Here is a 15,402-nt window from a genome sequence, read left to right as displayed (position 1 = left end):
CCATATAAACCTCAGTCCCTCCGACCCTCTGCGGTCCCATATAAACCTCAGTCCCTCCAAACCGCTTATGGCCCCATATAAAGCTCAGTCCCTCCGATCTGCTACAGACTCATTCCTGAGTTGTAGAATATCATCTCGTTCAGTTTTAAGTTCACCTTCCTCATTAAACTTTAGACTCTGACAAGAAAGGATCTGATAGGGGTGCTATCTGCTTTTCAGCCTCCTCATAATTTGCATGTTTGAATTTCAATCCAGTTCTGGGCTTTTTTTTGTCTGGGTCATAATGTCTCAGTGTTTCTAAGTCAATTCCCATCTCTGTCTATTATTCTGTGTTAATTCAGTCCAAATATGAGCTTTTGGCGTGACATTCCAACCTCCTGCCAATGCTCTAGCAGCTGACCTTTTCTTACTGTCCTACTAATATCTGGACCTGGTATCCTGTTGCTAACTCTGGGTTAGTGCACGTCTTTCCATGTCTTCTCTTTCCATCTGCTGTCCATTCCTTCTAGACAATCGCTAAGCAGGGTGTTATCCAAGTGACAGGGTGTTGACGTCCTGTTTTCTGGGATGGTTCTGTTGGGATGACATAGCAAAGTGGAAGGACCTCAGAGGGGTTGTGTGTAATCAGGCCGCCAATGAAGCAAGATTTGATGCCTTTGGCAATCTTATATCAACCGACTTTGTGAGGAGAGACTCAGAATGAGGTTACTGCAATAACCCTCCATGTTGTGGTATTCAGTTTATTATGGAGACAAAATGATCATAATGTGTTCAAAAACAAGAAAAACTGCCAAGAGTGAGATAATCCTTCTTGATTCCACTGATATATTGTGTTGTTTTTGTTTTTGCAACACTCAGCAACATAAGGATTTGCCTTTTAGAAAGTTGCAATCCCTCCTGTGGAATGTTTTTTATAGTTAAGATGGATGAGAGTTAATTTAAACCAAAGATTTGAAGGATTTAACATTTTAACCAGCTTTAAAAATCTACTCAGGATTAGGAATAACTACCTTTGAATTTTAGTGAAATAAATGAAATGTCGTTGGTCTTGATGTAAAACTACACCCTTCAAACACAATCTAACCTGATTATATGCAGGACACTAAAAAACTTATTTACTGACCCTTGCAGCTGTTGTGTACCAGGGACTCTGTTGGTCTCCTGAAGACCTTTGTGGAACTGTGGCTTCACAGGTCCAGAAATTTTCCTCACAAAGACTTACAGACCCAATATTCCAGACCCATCCACCCTGATTGGGACAACCTCCTCCCATCACAGTGTACTGCGGATTCTCCAGCTCTGGAGACAATCTAGCACCCCGTTCGGTTTTAAATGTGAAACCGCATTATAGCAACACCATTCGAAACACACAGGCCATGATACGTCGACAACCACTGCAAACTCTTATTGGAAACTTACTGGTCAGAAGCTTACTACATTCTAAGGTGGATATTAAAGGACTTTTTCACCACTTTGTGATTCCCTCGTTTGGAAAAGGGTATCATTAATGAGGATTTATTCACTCATCTGACTTTTATGAGACACCAGGCTGATGATGTTATACCTCTCGCAGCAATGAGTGCCGTTGCAGTGCATCTTCCACAGCACAATAGCTCCACCTTGTGACTACATGATAAAGTCTCAGTCAGTCTTGTGAACAGTAAATTTATGATGGCATATATCTATTTGAATTCTGCACTTGGAGCAATCAAAGAAAACATCTGTTGCAGGAGCAAAGATAAGAGGCTGCTTCATTATAGTAAAAAAAAGGACCAAAAGTTTCAGAATTTTAACCCATATAATGAAAAAAAAAGCCAACAATTCTCTGCTGATTTTAAAAGAATATGTCTTTTGCAAGACTCTGAATTTAATGGAACCATGATGTCTGCTATGTGAGAAATGCTCACCCACTTTCATGTTTTCTTTCTTGTTACCAGGCTGGAGAGAAGCATTACCACCCCACATGTGCCCGCTGTGCTCGCTGTGAGCAGATGTTCGCAGAGGGAGAAGAAATGTATCTGCAAGGTGAGGATAGACTTTAGTTGATTAGAGATGTTGCTTTTTGCCTCCAAACCACCAAAGATTCAACACTGAGCCATGTCACTGGCTTTCTCAATGAACACCTGTGTCTTTCTTCACAATCCCAATGCATCATGGGTCTGCTTGTTCCAAATTAACTGGGAGGGAATGAATCATGCTCATGTGTGCCTGAGTCATGCTGCCTGTAGCAGTAACGCAAAGTAACAGCTGCTGCTTTGCCTTTGGGTGGCCATTTTTCTACAACTTAGTTTACCTCCTGCTTTTCCCTTTAGGCCGATGTCATCTTGTTGCCAGAGTTTTTAGGGATGTATGGATGGATGGATGGATGGATGTAGCAGCAGCATTGGTGCAAAAGACTCGAATAACAAGCAAAATAAAGCAGCAAAACAAACAGAAATGTATTTACCAAATAATAATATATAAGTCATATACATACATATGTAAAACATGTACACATCTACAGAGCAAAAGAGAAAAAGTAAGAATAGAATATAGAAGTATATACATTTAAATAAGGATGTGCTAAATCAAATGTAAGAAGAACGATGTGCAGAACAAACTAGAATGTAAAAAGTAGAATAAAATGTGGTGGATAGAAGCATCAGGTAGAGCCTGGTGTCTAAGCAGAGCTGACTTATTGATCAGTGATGGACAGGTTTCTTGTATCTGAGCATCTCAGTCTGGTAGAGACAAAAACATGGTTTAACTTGCTAGCATTTGCTAAATAACTAACACGAGAAATCATGTTAGCATTAGCATTTAGCTTAAAGCAGTGTTAATAGTTTAACAGCTGCTAGTAGGCCTGCTGTAACATCAGTCATGAGCAATCAATCAGCTATTTTCACACATTTATTTGTCCAAAATAAGTACAGTGCAATTATATTGTGTTGTACTGCAGGGTCCAGTGGCTTATTGATTGTGTTGTCTATTCACTGATTTTTTAAAAGCATCTGAGTCCAAACTAAATTTAACACTGGGGATAATCTATTGCAATTCAAACTTTTTGTGCCACGACCCCTAAGATAAGATGCATTGGTGTTCACGACATGCTCCAAATCAGATTCTGTCATGGAGATTATGTCAAATTCAGATTTTTAATGTGGCATAAATACTAACTTTGTTGTTTATGAGTTAATGTGTTAATAAAAAATAATGTGATAATTTAAAAGATTTATCTCTTCATTAATGGTTTATTTTGACAGCCCTGGTAAAAATGCCAAATTTATTAGATAAACATACACTATGTATTTTTCAAAATTATCTGGCTACCCCCTGAAATTATCTCGTGACCTCCATGGGGATCTTGACTCCAAGTTTGAAAATCACTGATCTAGTGCATTGTGTCATATTGTATTGTATTGTATTGTATTGTATTGTATTGTATTGTATCATATCATATCATATCGTATCATATCATATCATATCATATCATATCATATCATATCATATCATATCATATCATATCATATCATATCACATTGTTTTGTATCATATTGTACCGTATCGTATTGTATCGTATGTAGAATACTGTATTGTATTATATGTATTGTATCGTATGTATAGTATTGTATCATCTATCCATCCATCCATCCATCCATACATACATACGTACATACATACATTTTCTTCCCCTTATTTGGGGTTGGGTTGCGGGGACAGCTGCCTAAACAGGAAAGCCCAGACTTCCCTCTCCCCGGCCACATTCACCAGCTCATCCAGGGGATTCCCTAGGTGTTCCCAGACAGGAGATGTAGTCCCTCAAGCATGTCCTGGGTCTTCCCTGGCGTCTCCTTCCAGTGGAACCTAACCAGGGAGGCATCCAGGAAGCATCCTGACCAGATGCCTGAGCCACCTCATCTGTATTTGTGATCTTGTTCTTTCGGTCACTACCCATAGCTGGTGACCATGGGTGAGGGTAGGAACGTAGATCGACCGGTAAATCGAGAGCATTGCCTTTGGCTCAGCTCCTTCTTCACCACGACAGACCGATGCAGAGTTCGCATCACTGCAGACACTGTACCGATCCACCTGTCCATCTCCCTCTCCATCCTTCCCGCACTCCTGAACAGGACCCCGAGATACATGAACTCCTCAACTGGGGACCTCATATTGTATCATATCACATTGCATCATTTCGTATCATATTGTATTGCATTGTATCGTATTTTATCTTATCTTAAACACTGGCTCCTCAGATTAGTCCTGCATTTTAGTTTTTGACTGCTGGTCAAGGTCTTGCCAGTACTGTACATGCTAACTTTCAGCAAACTCATGTTGCAGTCACTGCATTTGTCTGTTTGTGTGTTCAGGATCTTCTATCTGGCATCCTCCGTGCAGACAAGCAGCCAAACAGGAGGAGAAAAGTAAGGTGGGTGAAAAGAGAAAACAGCAAAGAGAGTGGTAAAACAAAGTTTTTATTTTAATATTGTTAATTAGATGAACAAAAAGACAAAATAATAATCCACATTTTATTCTTTTTTTTTTTTTTTAGGCAAAATGTATTAATTTTTAGTAAGCACAGTCTTGCTTGAGGTGTTTTTCGCTGGAGATAGACACCCGTGTAAAATAGACATCCATGTACAACCTTACTTGTATGGCCACCTGCTGACACAATCCAAATCCAAGCTAAGAGAAAAATTGGAAAAATAACACAGCTCTATGGAATGGGGCTGCAGGTTTGGTGGTAGTTCTCCTGAGGCTGGTTCGTACCAGATAAACATTTCACATTAGTCATCTTCATGTATGGAGCCTGTGTGGTAGCACTGCAGGAAAACACATTTTATTGTGTGGTCATGCATGACTAAGTCATGGAGATAATTATGTCACAACTAGATGTTAATAATGGTGGGGACAAAATAATTTCACAATTATTGTCCACAGATTGTTTTGATTTCACACCACCAGCCTTATTATTTGAGACACTGTGCTTAATCACAAGGGATCGGAGGATATCGTTTTATATGGCACTTTGTTTTTTTATATTTCTGGGATTTTGAGAAGGACATTTACGTTTCCCGGGGTCATACAATGCAGTAGCCACTCTCTTATTTAGAGGCACACATTCATGGAAAGTCATGTTTTGTTGTTCTATAGCTGGATGCAAGTTGTTGCACAGAAAGCCCAATGTATTTTCAAGCATTTATGAAACCAGAATCAATAGCACTGGGAGGCTATTTAAAAATTAACTTAAACATTTAAGGATTAATAGATACATTCATGTAATATTGTCTCAAGATATTTGATACAAAACAGATCAATCATGACAACATGCGCTTAGTAGTTCTGTCAATAGTTTTTTGTCATAAAAACTAAAAATTCTAAGTCAAATGTGTTTTTAGCATTACATTAGCAGCCCAGTCCCATCATTCCCTTCTTCATCTTCCCTCCACCTTCCTCATCATCACCTGTCTCCTCCTCAGAAGCAGGTCCGGATACAGCTCAATGATGTCCCTGAGCAGCAGGTCGGTTCTCCTGTATGTCCCTGCAAGCCTCCCCCTCCCCCAGAACCCCACCCAGCTCCCCTTCCATTACAACCATTGCTGCATGGGTTGATCCTAACAGTCTGACACCGTCCTGCTGTTTGACCTGCAGTGCTGCAGTCCAACTTCCTCTGATTTCTGCTGAACTCAGAGATGACAGATGCAAGAAGTCAGATGAGGCCGATCATCAGTCTGCGCATGCACACAGATGTTTGATAAGCTAGCAGAGATGACTGATGCCTGCAGAAAGTAGCACTCACACAACCTGAACAGACAGAGCAGACATGGTCATTTGGGAAAGATGATGAAACTGTAAACTGGAAATTCTCTTTGTTTCAGCTTGTGTGGTTTAACAGTAACTGGTCCAGCTCAGCTTCACTAATAAAGAACTCAGCGTGTGTGAAATACTTCGTCTGAACTTAAATATTTTGTCCTGCTTGTCCTACTCAGAATGAGAAATTCAGTCTTTCTAAAAAAAAGTGTAATTCATAGGGGCGAAACTGCTGGTTTAATTCCTAGCTTCCTTTGCTCATCCAACACAGACCAATGCTCAAAAAGTCTGAGAAGGTAACACATGCTGTTTTCTCTGTAGGGTAGCATTCAGAAATCCCAATACATGAACGTGTCCACAGCTTTAAGTGTCCATGGTTTTACAGCGTCCACGGTTTTACAGCGTCCATGGTTTTATAGCGTCCACGGCTTTAAGCATATAGGGGTTTTACAGCGTCCACGGTTATACAGCGTCCACGGCTTCACAGTGTCCACGGTTTTACAGCGTCCATGGTTTTATAGCGTCCACGGCTTTAAGCGTCCACGGCTTTACAGCGTCCACGGCTTTACAGTGTCCACGGCTTTACTGTGTCCACGGTTTTACAGCGTCCACAGCTTTAAGTGTCCACGGTTTTACAGCGTCTATGGTTTTATAGCGTCCACGGTTTTACAGCGTCCACAGCTTTACAGCATCCACGGTTTTACAGCGTCCATGGCTTTACAGCGTCCATAGTTTTACAGCGTCCACGCCTTTACAGCGTCCACGGTTTTATAGCTTACACAGTTTTACAGTGTCCATGGTTTTACGTCCACAGTTTTACATCGTCTGTGATTTTACCACCTCCATGCTTTTACAACACTCGTAGTTTAACCATGTACAACAGAGTCCATCCTTTTACAACATCCACAGTTTTATGGTGTTCACAGTTTTACAGCGTTGAGGACTTTACAGTGTCCTCAGTTTTACAGCATCTCCATGATGGACATGATGTCTCTCTGATGGACGTGACGTTTTCAGCATCTTCACCTCGCTGGGAGAATTTAAAAACCAGGATTTCTGTCTGATTTCCCGCTGGATGAAAGCACTGTTGTCCCTCATGGCTGGAGAGGGATCACCTGGATGTGGGATGCAGAAATCATGGAGCTTAATGTCACATGACCACTGAAGAGGCTGTGATAGCTGACAGGAGACATCTAAATTTCTTTAGATGCTGTGTTGGTAATTGTGTGTTTGCTATGTGTTTCAGGTGACCCGGACTTCTTCTGAGAGCATCACCTCGGTCCCAGCATCCAGCGCCTCGGGATCTCCCAGCAGAGTCATCTATGTAAGACTGCGTTACCTCGGCTCACCACCAGGGGACAGAGTTCAGCTTTAAGCGCTAGCGTTTTAATTCTTCACATCTACAAATAATTTCTGCAATGTTTTCAACAATTTTGCTCAACAAAACATAAAGTAGATAAATACTTTTTTTTTTTTAACTCGTTTCCGCTGCCAGGCCAAATTAGGAGAGGAGATGCTGGACTACAAGGATCTGGCGGCCCTTCCAAAGACCAAGGCCATCTATAACATTGACAGGCCGGACATGCTGTCCTACTCTCCATACGTCAGCTATCCATCTGAAGAGAGGCACTATGGAGAGGTATGTCAGCCTCTCTCATCCTCTTATCCACAAGTTCTACTGAACCAGGTCCATTTGTTCAACCTTATTTATCCTGGTATCATGGTGGGTCTTCTTGGGTCTGTTATTATAACATTTTTTTCAAAGCAATATTTAGAGAGTATTTGATGTTTAGACATTTTAAAATCCATAAAATTAGGTGTAAATCTGTTTTCCTGCATAAACGGCACTCTGCTGTTTGTTCTCCGCTTCATTCTTCTTGTCCTGGATGTTTCTGAGATGAAACCTCAGCAAGGGCTGGATCAGGAGTTTTGTGTAGTTCTGTTCATACCCAAACATCATCCTTTAGACAGTTTAAGCCTGTATTTGTGGTATAAGACAAGATTATATCATAGAAATTAAACCAGTTTTCGGTATAAACCAGTATACCACCCAGGATGATCATGTTACAATTCTAGCTGATATGATGGCAGATTTAAACTTATAATAATACTAAGAACAGAAACCTTTATTAGTCCCTCAGTTGGGAAACTGCTTTGCTCATGGTCCAGTCCTGCAGGCGGTGGGGCTCATGGTCCAGCATGGAGGTCCGGTTTACAGGACCCTTTTGTCACCAACCTCCTGCACTGAGTCCAGAGACCAGCCCAAGACAGAGTTGGACTTCCTGATGACTTAGTCCAGCTTCTTCCTCTCCCTCTCTGTGATGCTGCTGCTCCAGCAGACCACTGCTGCTCTATCAAACCTATTGAAATGCAGGCTCAAATCATCGACCCAGTTCAGGTCCCCTCAGCCTGTGAGTGGGGCATTTTGAAGCCTGGGATAGTTTTCAGGCTTCTCCACCCCACTGACTTTCATCATCATCCTCCCCTACTCTGATAGTAAAGTCATTCATCATTCTCAACCATCCTTAACCATCCACACCATTACCACCCTGAACTACTAGACCCAGCTTCCTGCAGCTCTCTCATCAGTCAGTACTCCCTGATCCTGATCGATCACCATCATTGATGGATAGCTAACTCATATGTATGAGTTCATCCTAATCCCTAGTTTTCTCCCCGTCTTCATGTACAGCCCTGCCAGCTACTTTCTCCTACCAAGGTCATGTGACGTCTCCCTGTGGATGTTGTACAGCCCTCATCCATCTAACATGCTGTTGTGTTTGGGAACAAATACCAACTAAAACAATGTTTAATGGTTCATAGTGACACTTCTGATGTGGTTAAAGGATAAGCCCAGTTCAGATGAGTAAGGGTAGTTTCTACAATATGCAATATTAGAAATATTTTATTTAGATAATTAATCCAGTTTGAACTCAGCATGAATGAAGCTGTTGGTAACAGTAAATAAGTTAAAGCATGGCTTTATTATGAGATGCAAGCTCCTGGCACATACATGTAGCTCATTTTTTTGCTCATTTTTCCGCCTCTTTGTTTGCTTGTTTTGCGCCACTTTTTGTATTTCAGCATCTCTTTGTGGCCACTTTGCATCTGTGGTTGCTTTAGATCCTTCTGTGGATAATTTGTGTCTCTGTATTGTTAGGAATGTTAGCAATCACTTCAACTTGGGCTCTGACGCAGGTGGAGCCCCCACCCCTGGAGCCATTCAGTTATCCGTCCATGAAGTAAACCGACGTACAGTTTGGATTTCTGTTAAATGTTCTTGATTGTTTCAAGACTTTTTGAATCACTGGCTTCTTCCATTAGAGCTGACCTGTGCCCCTCCACCAGCCTATTTGAAGTTTAGGTTGCTTTGCAGGCAGGATGAGGAGCAGTCTGCTTCAGGCAACAAGATCTTCCATCTCATATGCTGATTGATAACACATACTACAGCCACACTTCTAAAACATGCTGGGACAACGATGTCACCTCTGGACCAAGGCTCATTTAAATGCTCTGAAAGTGAAACTGAAATGGGAATTTCTGTTTGGAAATCATGGAGATTAAAGAGTAGAAGGACATTCCCGTTGGCATCTCTGATTGTATGATGCTGCATTAGTGGCTATCAACCTGGTCACTTGCACACCTGGAGCGGCTCCAGATGGAAAAATTACAGTTTTGTGACCCGTTCTGACAGGGTCACGCCAGCTTTAAGATGAAAATAAACCATAGGTTAAAAAGGATCAAATGGAGAACTCTGCGACACCAAGAGGAGGTAAAAGTTAGTTTGACCAAATTTTATTGGTGCAAAATAATTTCCCTTTAACCCCTTAAGATGCAGACGTACCGGTCCGGGTACATGACTACTAATCAACAACATTGCAGCCATGTGACCCCGCTTGATAAGGGGTTAAGAAAATTACCCCATGCAAAACAAATCCCTCTAAAATCTTAAAGGAGAATCCAAAAGGTCCCACAGTGGCTAGACCCGTCAAGATAGTTTTTGGTCGCCGTGTCGTCACTGACGACCCGGGAAAATCAACCGGCTCGTCAGGTACTGCCTCAGCCTGGCTCCTTGAGGTGGTCCTATAACACGAGGTCGCAGCAGTATGGTGTCCTTTTCTCCATATTGTATACCCACACAGAGCGTTGAGAAGCGGTACCCACATGTACACGGCATGTCGTGCCCTTCTTTCACCACCTTGGCTATTGGTGCTCACTGTTGCTGCCCTCTTTCGCACCTGGCCACGTCACCCTCTGCCTTTGGGTCAGATGTGGCCCTTGGATAACCTCTGTCATATCCATGACAGTCCAAAAAAACACACTCTTGGACACTCTTGGATGCTCTTGGACGCTCCGCTCTCCTGCATCCTCCTCTGCCTGCTGCACATTGGTTCACAGCCTCAAACTTCTTGAGTGTCATTGGCTGTCTGAGCCGTCAGTCAATAGCCCATCACCTGCAGTTAATACTGCAATCATGTCACAGGTGGAACCAGGAAAATAAATGTCACAACACATGCCATAACGGAAACTATAAACACAATGAAAACCTAAAATGAACCACCTTGTGACACTTAGAATAACTTTATTGTCCACTGCAAAGCAGTGTAAATTAGTTTTTTAAGCAGCAGCTCAGGTTAAAAACACACAAGTTAAAAGATCCATAAAAACATGACAGACTTACAAACAAGCTATGAAAAAGTTAAGACTTATTATAAATGTTGATAGCAGTTGGAATGAATGGTTTTCATTTATTGGATCTGGACCTGTTTGTTCTTTTGCAGTTTTACCCAGAATCCTTTGAGATAATTTAATTAATGTCCTTCCTTGATGTTTTTGTGTACCCAGGGTGATGGGGAGAAGTCCCCACGTCATCGGAGGCCCTCCAGTCCCAGCTCCAACAGCTCCCTGGGGGGCTACGGGCGCTACACCCCGTCCCGTTCCCCTCAGAACTACAGCCGAGCAGGTACCAGATACACACTTCTGAAAACGCCTGAAATCTTCAAGGCTGAATTTCTAAAGGATGATGGCTTTAATGTATAGGCTTTAAATATATGCTGGTATACCTAATTTTTCCTCGATGATATCAGCAAAAATATAGATAAAATTCTAGATGTTTGCATGTGAAACTTGGCAAGATGATTTATGTGATCTGATTGGACATGCAGGACCAGAAGCACACCTTGGTGGTAGACACAACATCCAAGCCCGTGACTCCAGTTCTCTCCTTTCACCTCCAACCATCACAGTTGGCGTTAAGTCCCCCTCCAACAGGGATTCCTCCTCCCCCCCTGTGTACTATTCTGCTGGGGCTGAAGGGAGTGGTGGTGGTGGTGTTGGCAAGTACTCACCTACACCGTCAGGTGGCAGTGCAGGCTTGACTTTACAGCTGAACCCCACCACCCTGGCCATGCTGCAGCAGCACAACTACATCCCTTACTTCAGAGGTATCAAAGCACGTTTGAGACCAGTATGGACAGTGGATGAGTTTCTGGGATTGTTGCTGCTAGCGAGAAGCTTTTCAGGTGTTTAAGGTACAGAAATAGAAAGAAGTATGTAGACCATTAGTTTCTTGAAAACAAGTTCTTAGGTGTGATTCAACACAGCGGCAACATTCCTGTCCACACTGTTTGTCCTAGCTTAACGCTGCAGAATGAACTGCTGTGATACGGCCACTGAACTGACTTCTCTTGGCATGGACTGTGGTTAAACACAAAATTAATCATGTGTTGGAAACTCTTGCTCTGAGGGTAGACTCCAGAGCGATAATGAGAAACAGAGCCTTTTCTTGGTGTGCCCTGCTCTATAACCACTAGTTCATCTCTCATTGAGGTTTAACTTAATTGATTCATGAACTAAAGCCATGAAACGCTATCACTCTCCTCCGACTCAACATCACAAACCAGTCATTTCAACATTCCCTGTAGACTCTGTAAACCCTGCCAGAAACCTTGTCCAATCTATACCTGGTGCTTCGTCTTCTCCCCCACCCCCTAGGGTTCAAACAGGACCCCCTACCCGATCCTAAACCTAGGACATCCCTGCATCTCAGTTTACCTCCTCCTAACGGTAAAGACAACAGTAGTCTTTCTCTTTTCTGTGTCCCCCCTCCTGTGGAATGGTTCCCAGGTTTTGTGATGTTGTTGTCCGGTATCGTGATGTTGTTGGGTTTCATGGGGTGTATTCGGGTACATTCAGGGGACCGCTTGGTTTTCTCACTCTGCTTGCCCTGTTTACTCGTGTTTGTGGACGTGGGTGTTGTTGTGCATGGTATTTAATTTGGTGCAGACCTGAGTGTGACCCTGATACATTTGGTAATTGTCCCAAAATTAAGGCCTTTTTTGTAATTTTTGTTCATCTGTTCCAGTTGTTTGTCTGCCTTTGACATCTAACCTACTCTTTTTCCTGAATAATCCCAAGCTCACTGTCATGCATCGACTCAAACCCCTGAGTGTTCAGCTGCTTTTCTTCTTGATATGAATCCAGAAGACAGTGGTTCTGTTTTCTGATGACTGATAAAGGTACATGAAGCGTTGTAGATGATTGTTTTTTTGTGTTTGATTACAGCACATAATGCAAAGTAAGTACTTGATTTTAGAGAGATGCTTATTGGCAGAGTCATTCTTTAGGAACACCTCCTCAGACTAAAGGCCCATTTATCCTCTATGCAAAAGACGGATGCGGAGCATGTCGTCCATTGTCTGCGTCATTTATGTGCGTAATTTGGTCCATTGTCTGGGCCCTTGTGGATTCATACCCTGAACAATAGTAGTAGAAAAGTACCACCAGAAAAACCCCAGGGGCAGTTTTTAGCAGTATAGCGGATGTACGACGCAGGAAAGGAACGAAGAAGAACAAGAAGCCTTTGCAAAATATTTAGTTTATTGGATGCACAGACCACCGCAGTCTCCTGCGCTTTTTATCTCTCTTTCTAGAAAATTAACATCAAGATGATCCTGATACTGTCCATGCGGGTATTACTGGCTTTCCTCTGCTGCCTGGGGATGGGGGTGTTACCATAACAAAAATCTTTATTTGATGAAACAAGAATAGTTTACAGATTTTCCTCTGTATAATGTGTAAATTGGTTGATAGGCAAGTTTATTTGTACAGCACATTACATGTACAAGACAATTCAAAGTGCTATACATAAAATACTAAAAGCATTAAACATGAGTAAAAGGCAGCAAGAAACAGAAAAAATCACAATGAAATTATAATAAAATCATGATACTGAAAATTCTTCAGTGCCCCATTTGAGAGAGCACAAGTACCACCAATATGTATACCACTGGTATGCACGCCACCAGTACATACGCCACCAGTACATACGCCACCAGTATGCACGCCAACGGTATGTATGCCACCAGTACGTACGCCACCGATACGTATGCCCCGGCACGTACACCAGAGTTTGAGAAATGTAGATCTAACAAATTTAGAGGTGGGTTAACACCTGTGACATTATGAGGGAAGAGTTCATGTTTTCTGAGCGTATTGTGTTAGATTCACTTGCACTCAGTCATGTGATACTTGACCAAGTTAAGGTCAGTTTACATTTCAGATTTGTTGCAATCAATTTGTCTAAACTTGGGACGGTTCCACTGGGTGGTTCCTATGAGGCCAAGCCATTGGTGCTGCATCTCTGAGTAGTACATAAATATAGTAACTGGACAGCTGCTGAGTCCTTGTGGCTGTGGGTCAACATCAGGTTGTAAAAAGACTAAACATCTTAAATTTATAGGTTTCCATTTAGTTTACTGTCATGATCCTCCACACAGATGGCAGAGAGGAATGCAACTGTCCAATACTCAGACTTTGACATAGCTTGAAAGATTAAAAGAATGAGGTTAAGAGGGAAACAGCATGAGCATTCTCTCAAATATTCTGCACACAGATATACAGTCTGGGGTTTTTCCGTGAGAGCATGGAGAAGCTGTGTCGGGTCCTTTAGTGGGGAGGATGAAAGTAACTGGGAAAATGTAAGGATGAAACAAACCAAGTAGGCAGAGCTGCATCTGGTCCCTGGCTGGGGCATGTTACAGTGTGGTCTGGGAGTTTGAGCTTTTACTTAACAAGCTCATTTTTAACCAGGTTTTCCTAATCAAGCTGATATAATATAATTGTGAGCAGTTGAGAAAAATGATGTCTAAAGGGTGTAAAATCCAAGCTTAGCTTCTTTATTCCCCTGTAATTGGTTTTAAAACCGTCTTTTATGATTTTCTTACTGATTTTTGTCTAATCTGTTCAGATAAATTCATATGTGTGTCCTCCCACCATCCCTTAGCTGCCTCTAAGCTCCAGATGTTTGTATGGAGGATCTACCCCACACTAACAGCATTCTGATCTGTATGTGCATGCTTCTGGGCATGTGTGTGATTGTGCATAGGAGATCATTAAGACTTGCTCAGCATCGCTGTGTGTGTCAATGATCTCATCCACTTGCATCCAGATCGCTGCTGCTGATTTTCTGTCTGAGGAGAGAGTGTGTTCATTCAGCTAACACTTTCTAACAGGCACCCTTTGTGTTTCTTCCTCAAAGCATTGGATGCAGAGTGTTTTTTCCTTTTGGCATAGAGAGTGTCAGTGACTCCATCACCCAGCCTTCCTGTGACACAACACAGTGGGGTCGGTGCTGATCGGGATCCTACATACCCTGCACATGCACCCAGTTAGTTAAATGTCTGTGTCTGCTACATTCTTATATTTGCTAAACATTCATTAAAATACACAAATGCAACTCATGTTCAAGCTAAAGATTTCAGTTAGGTGGTGTTCGTCTCTAAGATGCTGCAGATCAACCATAAACTTGGTCTCTATAAATTCTAGAGGACTTTCCTAAATCAAAGGTCAAGGGGTCGGTTTGGTTGGTGTGGCTTGTTTTCAAGCACTTGTCAAGCTTTATTTTCAACATCCACTCATGATGGAAACTTTATCATCTGCATCAGTCTCTCAAGATTCACCAAATCCTTCTAAGTTTGATTACATGCAGCCCAAAAATGTTCAACTCTACAACTGAGCACAAAGGCTACATGCACCTGGACCGATATCCTATAAAAAAAATAGGACAAACACTAAAAAAAAAAAAAAAAAACCAGACATCTGAAAATTAAGCAAGAGCATTTTTGCAGAGAAGTGTGTTATCTAGACCTTTACTGTAGACAAGACTGATGAAATGCTCACATGTGAAGCTTCGGTGTTGTTCAGCGGTTATCACTCAGGCCCCACTGCCCTTCATGTTTTAGATGTTTCTGTACTTTACCACACATGACTGAAATGAATGGCTCATTAACAGGCTTGCAAGGAGCTTGATGAGGAGGTCCATTAATTGAATCAGGTGTTTTGGAGCAGCAAAACATCTAAAACATTCAGGGCAGTGAATCCTGTGGGTCTGTAGGTTCCTCAGATCCTTGAAATATTAACAAGACAAAAGTTACAACAATTAACATGGCTAGCTAGCAGGGTTACAGCTTTCCCTTTGTATTGTTGTGTGTTGTTCCGAGCCAGAGGGGGGGTGGGTAGGGTAGCTTTGGGTGTGTGTGGGTGTGTGTGTGTGTGAGAGAGAGAGAGAAAGAGCAGGTGTGGATTTTCTATATTCTTTTGTTTGCAAACATT

The 15,402-nt window shown here is 42.0% G+C and overlaps 1 protein-coding gene across 11 annotated transcripts in view; it reads left to right on the top strand.

The window, feature by feature from the left end:
* ablim2 (actin binding LIM protein family, member 2) overlaps positions 1–15,402 on the top strand; it is a 101,089-nt gene that overhangs the window by 69,791 nt on the left and 15,896 nt on the right. For 3 of the 11 annotated variants that reach the window (XM_041984948.1, XM_041984950.1, XM_041984947.1), the window contains exons 7-14: positions 1,938–2,025; positions 4,350–4,408; positions 5,460–5,501; positions 7,037–7,114; positions 7,286–7,429; positions 10,636–10,753; positions 10,956–11,234; positions 11,785–11,856. In XM_041984948.1, the coding sequence (XP_041840882.1) occupies positions 1,938–2,025; positions 4,350–4,408; positions 5,460–5,501; positions 7,037–7,114; positions 7,286–7,429; positions 10,636–10,753; positions 10,956–11,234; positions 11,785–11,856 (880 nt within the window). The remainder of the gene's footprint in view (positions 1–1,937; positions 2,026–4,349; positions 4,409–5,459; positions 5,502–7,036; positions 7,115–7,285; positions 7,430–10,635; positions 10,754–10,955; positions 11,235–11,784; positions 11,857–15,402) is intronic. The other 8 variants (XM_041984952.1, XM_041984951.1, XM_041984956.1 and 5 more) reach the window with 6 other exon arrangements.

This window comes from Melanotaenia boesemani, chromosome 5 (genome assembly GCF_017639745.1).
Source record: "Melanotaenia boesemani isolate fMelBoe1 chromosome 5, fMelBoe1.pri, whole genome shotgun sequence".
In the NCBI taxonomy this organism is placed as follows: Eukaryota; Metazoa; Chordata; class Actinopteri; order Atheriniformes; family Melanotaeniidae; genus Melanotaenia; species Melanotaenia boesemani.
Note: the sequence above shows the minus strand (reverse complement) of the source record. Positions and strands in the feature narration are given on the sequence as shown.